The sequence below is a fragment of the Rattus norvegicus genome, chromosome 2, assembly GCF_036323735.1.
Source record: "Rattus norvegicus strain BN/NHsdMcwi chromosome 2, GRCr8, whole genome shotgun sequence".
NCBI lineage: Eukaryota > Metazoa > Chordata > Mammalia > Rodentia > Muridae > Rattus > Rattus norvegicus.
The window spans coordinates 198,769,423-198,785,192 of NC_086020.1; the positions used below are offsets into that span (position 1 = coordinate 198,769,423).

The 15,770-nt window shown below is 45.5% G+C and overlaps 1 protein-coding gene and 1 pseudogene across 3 annotated transcripts in view; both read right to left on the reverse strand.

The window, feature by feature from the left end:
• Positions 1–4,699: 4,699 nt before the first annotated feature.
• Positions 4,700–8,866, reverse strand: LOC134485803 (cytochrome b5 type B-like; annotated as a pseudogene).
• Elapor1 (endosome-lysosome associated apoptosis and autophagy regulator 1) overlaps positions 7,901–15,770 on the reverse strand; it is a 79,175-nt gene continuing 71,305 nt past the window's right edge. For 2 of the 3 annotated variants that reach the window (NM_001427831.1, XM_056985275.2), the window contains 6 exons: positions 15,447–15,543; positions 14,951–15,052; positions 13,081–13,207; positions 12,824–13,002; positions 11,803–11,968; positions 7,901–10,639 (listed from right to left, as the gene is read on the reverse strand). In NM_001427831.1, the coding sequence (NP_001414760.1) occupies positions 10,571–10,639; positions 11,803–11,968; positions 12,824–13,002; positions 13,081–13,207; positions 14,951–15,052; positions 15,447–15,543 (740 nt within the window). In that variant the 3' untranslated portion in view covers positions 7,901–10,570. Of the gene's footprint in view, positions 10,671–11,802; positions 11,969–12,823; positions 13,003–13,080; positions 13,208–14,950; positions 15,053–15,446; positions 15,544–15,770 lie in introns of all 3 variants that reach the window. The other variant, NM_001427832.1, reaches the window with a different exon arrangement.

The window sequence follows — 15,770 nt, forward strand, 5'->3', positions numbered from 1 at the left end:
GGGAGGTGAATAGCCCGCCGGAAGCCGCAGTATTAGGCGGGGTCCGGAGGGAGTGGTGTAAAGTAAAAAGGGCGTAGCCTTCTGCCTGGAGTTTCTCTTCTGATCCCCTTTCTGTAAGGCCTTCTGATCACCACCCTGACACCGTGAATGCCTCAGGTTCCTCTTGTTGAAGGGAGTATCTGGGTGTGGACCGAAGCTGACCTGTAAAGTCAAGGCCAGCCTGGTCTACATACCGAGTTCCAGGCCAGACAGAACTGTATAGTGAGAATCTGTCTCAAAAACAAAACACATACAACCAAACCAAAAACCTACCACCCTCATATAGTAGAAAACATTAACTGACACGGAATCCACAAACATGCTCTGCCCTTCTTGGTCTTTTCCTATTCCTAAAAAGTGCACTTTCCCGAATATCTAACAGCCAGAATGCTGGAAAATGCAAATCAACGCCAATAAATTATAATAAATGTTAAGGATAGAGAGCTGCAGTCTTGGCAGAAAACATATGAAGACTGTCATCAAAATGTTGGATTCACTGAACCCCTGTGAGGGCAAAATCTGTATAATCTAAGGTATTAAAACAATGGCAGGGGCTGGGGATTTAGGTCAGTGGTAGATGGGTTCGGTCCCCAGCTCCGAAAAAAAAGAAAAGAAAAAAAAAAAAAAAAAAAAAAACAATGGTAGGTGCTTTTGTGGGGCGGGTGTAGGGAGTGCCTCTAGACCTGTCCTTTATAGTGTAATTCCAGAGATTACTTTGAAATTCTGGCCTTCCAAAAGCAAAACAAACTTCCTCTAGGTATTTTTTACTGTTAGTTTTATCATTAATTTTTAAATACCTCTCTTTGGGCTGGAGAACTGGTTCAGTAGTTAAGAGCTCTGGCTTCTCTTTCAGAGGGCCCAGGTTCAATTCCCAGCACCCACATAGTAGCTAACAACTGTGCGTAACTCAAGTTCCAGAGGATCTAGCACCTTCAAACAGACATGCAGATAAAAAATACCAATTCATATGAAATAAAAATAAATTAATTACCAGGCAGTGGTGGCTTACTAATTTAATCCCAGCACTGGGGAGGTAGAAACAAGCAGATCTCTAAGTTTGAGGCCATCCTGGTCTACAGAGCAAGTTCCAGGACAGCCAAGATTACACAGAGAAAGCCTGTCTTGAAAAACCAAAGTTAATTAATTTAAAAAATAAGGCTTTCGGGGTTGGGGATTTAAAAAAAAATAAGGCTTTCTGGGGTTTGGGATTTAACTCAGTGGTAGAGCACTTGCCTAGCAAGTGCAAGGCCCTGGGTTTGGTCCCCAGCTCCGGAAAAAAGAAAAGAAAAAAAAATAAGGCTTTCTAAGTAATTCTAAATAGTCTTTTAATAAAAATAAAAAATAAGTAAATATGTCTCTTTAAAAATTCTTGTGCTTAGACTGGCTGGTGAGATGGCTCAGCAGATAAGGGTGCTTGACTGGAACCTTAAAGTCTTGAATTCGATCCCTGAGATCAGAAATTGAAGGAAAGAACTGACCCCCATGTTGCACACACCCCCTCCCAACAAGCATAACATAAATAAATAAAAACGTAATACGATCAAAATACTCGTGCCACCTGGGAAGTACAACAAGAAATAGAATAACAGTTCATTTGTCAGTTTAAGGTCAGGAGTTTTAGTGCTGAAGGAAACTAGCTATCTCTTTTCCTTCTCTCCTCCCTTCAGTCCTTCCTTCTCTCCTCCCTCCCTTGTCCCCTCCCTCCTTTCTGTACGTTCTCAAGTCTCACTGTGTTATGAAGCCACCCAAAGACTGTGACCCTGTGACCAAATGCAGTGAGTTCACATCTTGGTAAGTGCGAGACAAAAACCACAATTAAAAGACAGGAAGATTCGCCACCTTGGAGCAACAACAGTGGGGCAATGAGTAAGGAGAGCATCAACAGTTACTGCCAAAAGCAGTGTCTTCGTGTCCTGGAGGCAGCCTGGAGGTAGAGCTGCGCAAGGAGCCTGTCCATACTGAGATAGAAAATCACTTTAGGATCAGGCCTGTTCCCAAGTATGCTCATGTTGCTGAACCAAGGCTTCAAGAGTCTCAAGAGACTAGACACCCAGTCAGTACACTAAAGCGACGGTAGTCACCAAGGACAGAAGATGGAGGTTCCCATCAACACGATCATTTTGGGAAGAATGGAGAAATGGGTTCAGTGACCCTCAAGTCTGTCTCCAAGACTAACAGGACTTAGCTCATCTATAGAGCCTTTACCTCACATACTCACAGCCTGGTTTACATTCCAGCACTAGAAAAGAGAGGGATAGGACAAGAAAGGGAGAGAAAGGAGGGTCTTGGGGTCTGTATACAGACACAGAACAGGTAGTCCTGGGTAAGACCACAGCTTACTGGTCATTATCTCAATCTGGTTCTACCAGGGGCCCTAGAGAGGTTGCGATGGCTGAGGTTGCAATGGCTGTTCTTACTGGCCTGGAACAGTCTGGTTCTGATGATACCATGAGACCTGATTTATGGGGCAGGCTTATCATTGAGGATAATCGCCCTCCCCCAGTGGGGGTGGGGGTCTCTTCTGTAGCTTTCTGCAGCTACTCAGAAGTAGTTTTGATCACTTGTCATAAAGATGTTTATCAACCATTTCTGTAATGCCTGGAACCCAGGCAACTTCAGAAGAAACTCAGGAGGGGAAAAAAATTTAAAGTGACAGAGCCAGAGACAACTGTATAGAATGAGGTCAGAGGCCAGTGCTCCCCATTCAAACTGTGTGTGTGTGTGTGTGTGTGTGTGTGTGTGTGTGTGTGTGTTTTGAGGATAGAGTCTCAAACTCATTGTACAGCTGGAGATGACCTTAAACTTCTGATCCTCTGGCCTCCATCCCCCAAGTGTGAAGATTGTAGATATGCATCATGACCCACACTTCTCCCACAGTCAATTCAAGGCAGCCAATGGGTCACCACCCTTATGGGGGGGGTCTCATATCAGAAATCTTACATATCAGATAATTAATGACCAATTCATAACAGTAGCAAAAATAGTTATGAAATGGCAACAAAATAACTGTATGGTTGGAGGTCACCACAACATGAGGAACTGTATTAAAGGCTCACAGTGTTAGGAAGACTGAGAGCCACTTTTTCAGGGAGTACTCTCCTGAGTGTGCTTAGTATGAGGTCATAGTTCGAGAAGGAAAAATGATGCATCCGTTGCTGGGGGTGTTTAGCAGAAGGTCACAGAATGGGTGTTCAGAAGTTAAAATGGTGGGCTAGAGAGATGGCTCAGCAATTCAGAGCACTGGCTGCTCTTTCAGAAGACATAGGTTCAAGTCCCAGCGTCCAAATGGCAGCTCACAACTGTCTGTAATTCCAGTTCCAGGGACTTTCTCACTGTCACACAGAAAAACACACAGGCAAAACACTAATGCACATACTTTTTTAAAGTTAAAATGGTGAGCAGAAATAAGTAAAACTACAATAACCGAAAACACAGCGTTTTCTGGGAGTGAAGGGAGGGAGCATGCTGAAGGTGCTTTGTTATGGGAGTTTGTCCCTGTCTGCCCTGGCTCACATTAAGGGCTAACAGGACTGAGGAATTCTGACTTCCAAGTCGATGAGACTACAACTGTACATCACTGCACCATGCTAATGTAATTTAAAGGGAAAAGTCTATTGTCTTTTACTTAACTAGATGTGTATGGCTGAAAAAAAGTCCTAGTCAGCAGAAAACTACCACTGTGGCTACAGTGAGTAATTGTGACTAGAAATAAATGTGGTAGCACACCCTCCCATAATGCCCTCCGGTAATGCTAGTACTTAAGAAACCTAAAAAGGGAATTGTAAATTAGAGAGAGCCTGGTCTACATAGCGAGTGTGTAAGCTAGGCGACATAGCAAGAGTGTCTCAAAAATAAGAAAGTCCCCGAGTGATGGTGTTTAGTCACTTCTATTAGTCCTTATTATCACAATAGCTAGCTTTTGGGTGCCTCCTCTGAGGACACAAGGGCTTAAGAACCCTCAACCAGGTTTCTCTGAGGCCTTTCTTCAGCTTCTCTTGGCTTTGTATTCCTCTTTCTTTCCTGGATTTCCCAGTGTTTGACAGGCAGGCACAATAATGTCTGCTTCCTATTAGAACACCTGCAGCCCTGAGGAGATTGTCCAAACATGGCGGCAGCATTCCCTCTGCCTGCTGCCTACTAGCTTCTGGGAGGTGTTTAAGTCTGGAAATGCCCCTTCCTCTCTCCTTACCACACAGCATGCTCTCCCTCCTTGCCTTGGGGCCTTCTTTGCACAGGCTCCCTTTACCTGGAATTCTCTCTCTCTTTGATCTAACTTTTCCTTCTCCCGGGAAGCCCTCTCCAGCACTGCCTGTCCTGCCTCCCAGACTGGTTAGACACCTTTCTGGTTTCCCAAGACATTTGGGTTTTTTGTTTTAAGGTGTGTATGTATGTGTGCTTGCTTCACCATGGCCAGGATGGGGTACTAGATCCCTTGAAGCTGGAGTTACACATGTCCATGAGGCACTTGACAGAGATACTACCCTACAAATCATGGCCCTTTAAGCCATCTAGACCATCTCTCCAGCCCATAAGCTACATATCTCTATGTAGTCCTGATCATTCTGGAACTATGTAGACCGGTGTAGCTTCAAACTTATAGAGATCCACCTGCCTCTGCTTCCCGAGTGCTGGGATTCAAAGCAAGCACCACTCCGCCAGCTCCATGTTGGTTTTTATTGCACTATTTCCAGTCATTCCAATTCTGGGTTTCCCATTCCCTTCTATCAGAGAGACAGAGTGATGCTGCTCTCCTCAGGTGGCTAGAAAGGAATTTAGACTTCTCAAGGATCAAGGAAAGCTGCTGGACCTGGGGGGTGGGGGGAGCAGACACTGTGTCAGCCTCTCCCTCTGGTACAATTGGGGTGACAAGTCAATACCTGTGTCACACTGCACCATGTAAGAAGTTGCACTTCATGTGGGGTTGTGATTTTATACATACATATATATATATATATATATATATATATATATGTATATATGCTGAATGCTGGGATTGCTGCTATGAACCATCACATTCCACTGGTTGAGGGTTTTTGTCTGTTTTGTTTGTTTTTAAAATAAATTTGTTTAAAAGAAAACTGGGAAAAAATTCAAAACTAGACTGTTGTTCCCTTAACTATGTCTACTGTGAATTCAAAATATCAGAAATCATGTATTGTCCCCCCAAAGGCTGTGTCACTACAACATAGGAACTCTAAATCATTGGCATAAACTCTTGAAATAAAGGGAATGAGTGGGAACCAGTGAGAAGAAACCCTTTGAAGGAAACAGCGTGAGCAGGTGCTTTGGGTGTCAGGCTCTGGCTGATGAAAGACTCTGGTCCTACACTGAAGAAGGATAGATATCTGGTCAACCATCCAAGGGGAAAGAAAAAAAAACTGGCAGGAGGGAGGGAGCACCGCTGCAGCCTCCAAAATAAGTCTCCACTTCTCTCTCTCAGAGCACGTGCTCCCACACTTCAACATGGTCTCCTCTGGAGGATATGCTGTCAGTCGAGAAGTGACGACACAGGAAACTCATAATAATGCCCACGATGAGGACAATCCAATACTCCCAGCAACTTTGGCATTTCTGCTTTTTGAAGGATCCCTGTTACCACCTTTAGGTTTAAAGTCACTCCGATGGATATCACCGCTGTAGTACTGCTTTAGCATCTCCCTGGCATCGGGAGTGGCCGACATCTTCAAAGCATTTGGTTGCACCAGCACCAGCTTGTTCCAGCAGAACCTGTTCCCCACCAGGATGCTTACTGAGGAAGCAGGTGATACCAGTAGACTTGCCTGTGGGTCACCATCCACATCTCTTCCTCGGAGTTTCCATTTGCCACCTCCTCCAGCCCGTAGTAGGTGACGGAGGGGTCGCAGCCCTCACCATTCCCACGGCTGCTCCGTATGCCAGGCAACCACTCAATCAACTAAACTGTAGCCTCAGCCCTTAAATGTCTTTTTAAAGGTTCAGACAAAGTCATGCAGTGGTCAGCACTAAGAAGGCAGAAGCAAGTGGATTTCTGTAAGTTCAAGGCCAGCCTGGTCTACAGAATGAGTTCCGGGACAGCCAGGGTTACTCGGAGAAATCCTGCCTCAAAACAACAAAAGTTTAGATAAAGACATTAAGTTATCTTCTTCCTTGGACTCTCTTCTTTGTCAGTGACCGGGAAATCTTTAAATTTATCTGCATAATTTTATCCTACCCTATCTGATTCCAAGTTTGGTTTGTCTGTAGTGGAGGTAGATACTGGAAGGGGGAGAGGGTGAGTTGGGTGTGGTTAAGGGTCTTTGAGAGGGTCTTCCTCTCCCAGTTTAGCGTTGGTCAGTTTGAACAAAGACAAGAAAACAGTTCATCAGTTAAGAGCAACACACCTTAGTCAGGCCTGGAACTTGTCAAACTGGTCCACAGGTAAGAGCCCCTTAGGCCTTTGTTTTTCATCTCTAGGTTTTGGTGTCAGGCCAAGGTGGTGAAGGAGCCAGCCATCTTGGAAGTTCAGTATGTTTATCATCTAGTCCTGGCCCCTCTCCCTGCCTGCCTGTCAGGGAATTTGCCTAAACTCACATTCTAGAAATGACTGCAGAGGGGTCAGGAGTTAATGTCATTCTTGGCTTCATACACTTCAGGCCCAACCTAGACCATATGAGATCTTATCTCAGAAAGGCAGGCTGTCATTTTTGTGACACTACTAAATAATGATTTAGTGTTCCCGAATCTCAAAGAGTAATCTGCAAGGAATTTGAAAACAACTGAGAAACTTGCTCCTTTTCATTGTATGCAATAGTTCTAAAATGTATCATTGTTGCTGAATGAATGTACTTTTTATTTTGTAACAAAAAAGAACAGCAGGGCTGGAGAGATAGCTTTGCAGTTTAGAGCATTGACTGCTCTTCCAGGGGACTTGGGTTTGATTCCCAGCACCTACATGTTGGCTTGAAACCGCCAACTCCAGTCCAAGGTGACCTGACACCTCCTCCTGGCCACCTCAGGTTTCAGACACATGATGCACAAACATACATGCAGACTAAATATCTATACACATAAAAATAAAAACTTAATACACACAATAACAGCACTATGACAGATCAATATGCATGCACAAAACCAAAACCCACAGTTAGACAAGGTTACTCTTGCCTATAGTCTCAGTACCTGGGAGGCTGAAGCAGGATTGCTGTGAGTTGGAGACCAGCCTGGGTTACATAGTGAGTTCTAGCCAGCCTAGGCTAAACTATCAAATCAAACAAAAAGAAGATTGAGGAGGAGGAAGAGGATAATAAAAGGCTCTCATGACAGAGAACTTGGAGGGGCTGGAGGAAAAACTTGGACTCAAATAGTTTCCCCAAAGATTGATGTAGAACATTAGTGCCCTGTTACATTCAAAACCTGAAGACATACTAAACTCATTTGGCAGGTTCAACTCTCCTGGAATGCTAAGTGTACTCAACTACAATAAAAGTACAGAATCAGAAGAATCCAGCTGCCCTGGGAAATTGTAGGCCCTTAATATCCTCTAGAACTTTCTCCACATCTACTCCTCAATAATCTACTTCCTACCAGAAGAAGTTAAATTCACTTGTATTTTATGGAAATGCTGTGCGGCTAGCTAATGCCTCTTGAGAGAAACCTACCTGGGGAAGGGCTCTAACAAGCTATCTTTTGCTTGTCACATCTTCTGTCCTTCTCCCAATCTTGTATCACTCAATGCTTTATTATTACAGAAACTGAGGCATTAGGCATTAATTCCCCAATAAGTGCCAAGAACTTTCTAGTTCTTGTTCTGAAATCTATGCTCCTTTCTCTGTTCTTCTTTTCTTAGGCTTCAAAGACACCATTTCCCATCCAGTCGCCCACCCCATAATTCAAGAAAGACAGCTCAAAAGATATGGTTTTTATTTCGGGGGGGAAAAAAAGACATGCAACACCCATCCCTAACAAACTAAATGCTTGAAATACAGAATAAAAAGGGAATCCAACCCGTCTTGATGAGACATAAATGTGATTTCCACAAAGCTGAAAAATCTTTTACAAAGCTTCTGTTGTATAAATATAGTCAGTTTTATCTTTAATATAGTTGGACCAACAAAAAAAAAAGGTTTGATGGCATAAGAAATCCCCTGGGCCTTGGATATACCATAATCTTCATATGTATTCCCAGCCAAAAACAGGTGACAGCTAACTACAGGGTGGAATTATGTATTCTAGGACTCTATACATCCATATGGAGATTAAACATGATCTCCTGAGCCAACTCTCTGGCCCTGAAGTTTGTGTAAGCTACAATAGTCCTGGCTCAAAGACTGAAGCTGTTCTCCCTGGCAGACCTAGTGTGTGTGTTCTGAACTATATATTCATGGTCAATGATGTAGCTCAGTGGTAGAACACTTTGCTTAGCATGTGAGAAAACCAGGTTTCATCTTCAGCACAGAAAACTAAAATGTATATACCCAAAGTCACAGAACTGTATGCTCTGAAAGGGTGACTTGTGCAGTATGTGAATTATCTGTCAGTAGAGCTCCTGAAATTATCTGAAGTTGTTGAGATGCTAAAGAAGCAACAGGTGACCCTCTTCCCTTTTGGAAACATCCCAGTAAAGAGTAGGGTAGAGATCCAAAAAGGTTCTTTCATTGAATCAGTGCTGTTTGAGGATGCTAGAGAGGAGGGGCACTCAATTCCACGATGTCAGACTGAAGAAGTCCAAAGAGATGAACATTTCCCCATAGCTCCAGAACAGTCTAAGTATCTCCTGTGGTCTTCTTCACAGAAAGCAGTTACTCCACGGGAAGCAGGCACCCAGGAAGCTGAAGGAGACTGGCTGCGAGCTCATGGCCTGGGTGTGCATATCTACGCAAGAATATTCCAGTATAGTCAAGGTTCTGAGAGCCACAAAATGAGGGACAGCTTGGAAGCCCAAAGAAGAGCTTCTAGGTTTGGCTAGCTATTACTGATGCCTTTCATGGTCAAAAGTCATGGCATAGCTTCACTTCTTTCTGACTCTTAGATATACCATCACCAGATGGGCAAGTCATTTCGTGGCTGACAAACCACTCAGAAATGCCTCTCTGTCCTATACCAACCACCTGTCCCTGGGGAAAGGGCACAGGTGAAGACCCTGGGTAACTCAGGATTGACCAAGAGATGGCCATTCTGGCATGGAATGAAAGAGGTTCCATTCCCAGTAGTAGGGGAAAAAACGTTAACTGGAAATTGTTCTCTTGTGTTTCTATTCTGGGTTTTTCACCAATTGGATCTGGAGTAAAAGAGAAATGGGAAGAGGAATCCCACTCTACTTGTGAGTTCGTACCTAATCTACCTTTCAGAGGAGTGTTATCAGAAATGAGGGCCAGGAGTCTTTTAGATGTTTAGTGCACAAATGAAATGAGAATAGGCCAGAGCCAGGGCAGAGGCTTAGGGGTAACAAATGCCCCAGCTGGGTGCAGGCCTTGTGAGACATCTCTACTTTTCTTCCCTGAAGATTAGTTTGTATCTGCCTGACATTCGTCTCCTTCTGGTCAATCTAGAAGTTTATAATTTTGTGATGTAGCAAGTAAGATAAAGTCAGAAACCGATATCATGACCATAGCTGGTCCATGCCACAGTGGGCTGGATCCTAATATTACCCCATTAAATCCCTAGCCCCCTGAGTTCTTTCTAAATAAGATGCTCCATCCCATAATGCTCTAGGACTCTAGAACTGAGGCACTCACAGATGGGAGTGTTCCTCACTGGCAAGTGTTTACTCCCTTCCAGCAAAGCCAGTGGAGGATTATAGCTAGACTTACCTGGTTCTTTCTAATGTTATAAAGAGATGGAAGAGAGATTTGACTAAAACAATCATGGCGAATAGCTCTATTAGGACTTTAGGCAAGTTCTTTATAAATAACTTCCTTTGCCTTTAGTGAGAATATTTATCATTTAAAGAGAAGGAAATTAGGTACCTGGTTATAAAACAGAATGAACCCCCCTTTCTTGTTTGCCTTTCTTTGTGTTTTTCCAGTCTCTTCTTACACAGGCTTCACCCACCTTGCCCTCAGATTGGCCACTGCTCCCTACTCAAACTCATTACCCAGGAGAAATAAATGGAGGTTGCCAGGAAGACTGCCCCTCACTCAGGCCACGGCCTCCCTTCTAAAGACATCAAGAGTTGAAAGCCTGTATTGGACCAGAAAACCTCCCAGCTGCTCCTGTCCTCAAACAGAAGGCCAGAAGTCAATTTCACACTTAAAAAATAATTGCTTTCACTCAAAGACTCTAAGAATTCTGGGCAGATGAGGGTCTGGCCCCGTGGGTAGGCTATCTTAGAAAACAAGATGTAAGCAAGGAAACAATACACGAAGTGTGGGTATATTTGGTAGGTTTGAGGCAAGCAGAGAAGAAAGTTTGGGTACTCTATAAAAAAGAAGGGTCTGAAATCCAAACTTCTGATAAGGCCACAATGAAGAGATTCCCAGCAGTGGGGAGCGCAGGATGCTGGCACCTAAATTGCCACAGGCCTGCAGGGTAATATGCCCAGGTGAGGAGGCAGGCGAGGCAGGATGAACACCTCTCACAGGTCCATGTCTGGGCCTCCTGAAGATGTCTTCAGTGGCACCGAGTCAAATCCATCAGGAGTCCTCTGAAAGAGAGATGGTGACAGGAACTGGCTGCTGCACGGGGGCAAATTAAGGGGGACAAAGAAGAGAAATGGAAAATGGGTGACAGAGGAACCCTCTGAATTTCCTGTTTTTGGTGGGAGCATAGGAACGAGTTATGCTCTGTCCCTTCCTGCTCTCTACAGACTCAGTCAGAGAATGAGAGACTTATGATTCCTGGTGTGTATCTTTGCCCAGTTCTAAAATTCCCAGACAGACCCTAAGAGGTTCCCAGGGTTAACTATCTCTCACTGGTAGGACAAAAAAGAAAAAAAAAAAAAACAACCCTCAAGGCCTACGTTGGCCAAGGGAGTCACCCTGACAAGTCAGCACAAAGGAAATAAGAGCCAGGCATTGAACAGACTGCCACAGACTGCCAACCCCTTCTTCAGCAGGCTTCCTGCCCTCTCCTAGCCTCTTGTGCCCTCCTCATTCACACCTGTTTGAAAGACGCCCTTGTGCAGTAGCCAGGTGTATGCTCGGCTCTGGAGTAACTGTCGGATGCCCTCTGCTGGCCCTACACCCAGAGACAGTGGTGTCTACATTGCATTTATGAGCTTCACACTCATCCACACACGCACACAGAGCCAGCCCGTCCAGTTCAGAATTACATAGCAGCTGCAGTTTTTGTTGGCTATGACTCAGCCTCTCAGGACGGGGCGGGGCCCACACACCTCGGGGATAGCACCCTCCACTGGTTAAAGGCTCAGAGGCCCTGGCTTCTCTTCCATCAGAAACCAAACTTAGAGATCGCCTCCTCTTCACTCAAAAGTCTCTTTCTCTCTCTCTCTCTCTCTCTCTCTCTCTCTCTCTCTCTCTCTCTCTCTGTGTGTGTGTGTGTGTGTGTGTGTAACTATTACACACAATGGTTCAATACTCCATCTCAAAGTTTAAAAACCCTAAGAATCCACCCACCAGAATACGCACTGGGAGGAAGGAGCCAAGGTCAAGAGCAGGCTGGGCTCCAGGGAAGAGAGTATTGACATGAACTACAGAGGGAAGAAGGTGATATTTTTAGGAGAGGCCAGAAGAGTGCTGGGAGTGGGAATCAGAGTAGAAGTCTTGTATGAAGCAGCGCCCCTCAGTGTTCCAGTGTCCATGCCTCACCCCAAGCTGATTTTTTAGTTCACGTCTAGTCCCTCCCTACCTTGGAGGTAAAGGATTTGATCTTCCCGAAGAGGGACTTCTTGCTGGTAAAGATGAGGTCGTCTTCCACATCCTCCCCTTCCATGATGGCACAGCTGTCTGCTGCTGGCAGGTCGCAGTCTTTAAGAGTAGCATTCATTACCAGCTTGGAGTATTTGTATTCTAATCTGTGAAACAAGGGAGGAGGCGAGAGATGAGAATGTGGGGTTGAGCGGGGAAAGGCTGGGCCTCTAACAGATGCCTCGCGTCACAGTAAGGGCAAAACCCTGTGAAGTGGCATGAAGATCAGGCGATAGACGGGATCTGGCTTCCCAGTTTAGTGATCTTTTTTCTTCAAGGCTGCTTGTTTCTTTCTGTGATGTCAAAGGTTAACAGAAATATTGGAATTATAAAGTCATGCCTTGTTTTGGTTGGTTTTGGGTTTTATGAGACAGGGTTTCATATAGCCCAGGCTGCCCCAGAACTGATATGTAGCTGGAGGATGATCCTGAACTCTGAGTTTTCCTGCCTCTACCTCCAAAGTGTTGGGATTCGGGCATGAACTCTACACCCTGCTTTTTCATTGTTAATAAAAACCACAAATTTAGAACATTCTTTTTTGGTGGACTTTGAATCCACGCTGGGCAAGTACTTTACCACTGATCTACAACCTCAGTTCAATGATTCTTTTCTTTTTGTTTTTTGTTTGTTATTGTTTGGTTTTTTGATTTTGAGATGGTGTCTCATTATATAGACCAAGCTGTCCTTGAACTCACAGAAATCTAGCTGTCTCTGCTAGTAACTGGTACTAAAGACATGCACTACCTCACCTGGTTTGGTTTTTCTTTAGAGAATCTTATAGACATTTTTAGATAGCCATTTCTGCTCAAGAACGAAGATAACCGAGACCCACAATGGATGAGTATCTTTTCAAGTCTCTGGTCAACCACAGACAGGGTCAACTCTAAAGAAAATTCTCAGTAATACCCTGGCTTAAGGATCCAACTCCGACCTCCCTCAGACTCCAACACCCCACCATGTACTTTTGATTCTTCTTCCAAAAGTAGCAGGTCAGGACAGTGAGCAGGATGGCAGTGCAGGTGCCAGCCGAGATGCCCACTTTTAACCAGAAATCGATCGTTTTGCAGATGGTGACTCTCTGCTCAGGCAGGGAAATGCCCCCAGAACACAACTTTGGTTCTCGCCACATGTAAGTAGTCTTCTGTTGGGGAGAAAAACAAGGATCTCAGAACTCAGAACCCCTCGTCTCCTGGGTGTTCCTGGGCAGAGAACAACCTACCTGGATCCCAGCCACACAGCTGCTGACAAAAGTGTGGTAGTCAGAGGCCGAGCAGAGTGGACAAGCAGCCACACTCTCCCACAGGAAGTGGAAGTTACAGCCATCACAGGTCCCATCAGAGCACATGCTAGCAAAGTAGAAAGGAGACCAAGTTGTCACATCGGATGCCTGTGACACTTCTTGTCTGATTCATCTTCTACCTCCCTCAACCTGCCCTTAACTCAGGTGTTCCCTCACCCCTTCCTCCCTTCCTTCCCCCCTCCCTCCCTTCCTCCCTTCCTTCCTTTCTTCCTTCCATCTTCCTTCCCTTCTTTCCTTCCTTCCTTCTTCCTTCCTAAACTCCTCCCTTTTTTTTCTGAGACAAAGTCTCATTCTGTAACCTAGACAGGCCTTACACTCAGTAATGCCATGTCCTGGCCTCCCAAGTGCTGGTAATGTATGGATGAGTCACCATGGCCATCTGACAGTTTAGTCTCCCATATGTCTGCCTGTTTCTGCTGATGTCAAAGGAGAGCTCTATCTAAGATGTCTGGGTTCCAGAACCCCTAGGAGGCTCCTGTTCTCTCACGGACGTGCCACATCTGACAATGGCTATTTTTATACGGCTGCCTGGTTGTGGGGTTGTAGTTGAGATGGTGTTCAGGTGTAGCTATGTGCTATGCCTGAGCTTGGGTCCTGCTCCTCAGGAGATGTCCACTTTGTTTTGGGAGGACCTGGGACATGCTGATTAGGCTGGGTTGGCTTGTCCAGTGAGCTCCACAGATCCACTGTCTCCAGCTGTCCAACACTGGGATTCCACGTGTGACACCATGCTTGGCATGGGACTTAGGTGCTAAGGAGCAAACTCAAGTCTTCATGCTTGTGCACTGAACACTTTCAGTACTAAGCTATTTCCTCAGCCCTGGCTTTTGCTATATATATAACTCTGTGTGTGTGTGTGTGTGTGTGTGTGTGTGTGTGTGTCTGTCTGTCTGTCTGTCTGTCTGTCTGTCTGTGTGCATTCCAATGCAGGTGTGTGTGCGCGCACGTGTGCGTGTGCATGTGCGTGTGTGTCTGTCTGTCTGTCTGTCTGTCTGTGTGCATTCCAATGCAGGTGTGTGTGCGCGCACGTGTGCGTGTGCATGTGCATGCGTGTGTGTTCTGTTCTGTTTTGTTTTTTAAGATAGTGTCTCCTTTAGTCCAGGCTGACATTGAATTCATTATGTAGCTGAGATCAACCTCAACTGGGGCACAAACTCTGGTCTTTACATGGAGAGGTGAGGACCAGGGAAAGCTAGTCAAGGTAGCAATGTTCTAGTCTAACTTAAAAAACAAAAGAAGCAAAGCAAACACATGCTGGGACCTCCTTCAGGGAAGGGAACTCTCTGACAGGTCCTTCATATTTCTCCCTGCCCAGTATATAATGGCCCCGGGAATATGCAAAACTTCAGTCTGTATCTTCTGAGTACAGGGTTACAGGCGAGCACTCCTGTGCTTTGCTTTGCTGTGCGTGATTATTTACCACGGTCAGGAGACTTTTGTTCTACTTCCTCATTAGTGACAGAGCAAATATCCTGTCCCTCCCCACTTTTGAGACAAGAGGTCGCTATGTCATCCTAGTGGCCTAAACCTGATATGCAGACTAAGCTGGCCTCCACCTCAGAGATCCTTCTTCTCTGCCCACCAAATGCTGGGATTAAAGCCATGCCCCACCACACCCTGCTTAGTTTTTTACTTCAAGTTAAGATCTAGGGGCCATGTGCCCCCAAGAGCCCATGAATGGATCTAAAATGATTTTTTTCTTTTTAAAAATAGTATCTGTGTCTTGGGATGGAGGGAGTCCTGGCAAGAGCAGGCTGTGGCCAGTGCAGCCTCCCTCCACAGAGGTCACCTGGGTAGCCGAAGGGTACCAGGTGTAGGTTTCATGGGGTTGCATCTGAGACGAATGGTGGTTGATCTTCCAGAGCTGCAGGACTGAGTCACATCATTGGATCTGTAGTGAAAGCCAACACCATGAGGGAAGGGCCCACTCTGCTGTCACTGGGGAGCCAACACGGGGTGATTTGGGCAAGTAGGGATTCAAGTTCTCCTTATGTGGAGAGAGTGGAGACCAGGGAAATCTAATCCAGGGGGCAAGGCTCTGGACTGAGAAAGAAAAGGCTGGCACATACTGGGACCTCCTTAAGGGAAGGGAAGTCCGTGGCAGCTCCTCCATCTTTCTCCTTGACCTGAGCACACAATGGCCCCAGGAATACGCAAAAGGCTCATACCAAGCGACAGCAAGCTTTAACTCCGATGACTGGGCAGCCTTAGACCTCCATCAAGCCTGAGCAGGCTTGACAAGTAGGAGGTAGTAGGAGAGTCCGAGCCTGGTCTTTCATCCTCACCTGAAAAAGAAGACTACGTCCGGGATCCCTGGGGTCTCTGGGTGAAAAAGTTCAGCTGGGGAGACGATTCCTTCCAAAGCCATGTCTATTGACACTCCTGTCAAACCAGAGCTCCCGATTAGTTCTTGCTCATAGAACTGGTGACCACCTCAATCCTTCAAGGTCTGTCAACAACCAACCTTTACTTCATCATATCACTGAGTGGCTCATGCAAAAGTGAACCCTGGGTTTATCAGAGATGTCAGGGGCACATGGAATGGAATTAAAAAAGATCAGGAGGTTGGGCCCCTCACATGAGGCCTTCTAGCCACCAGTCCCTTACTC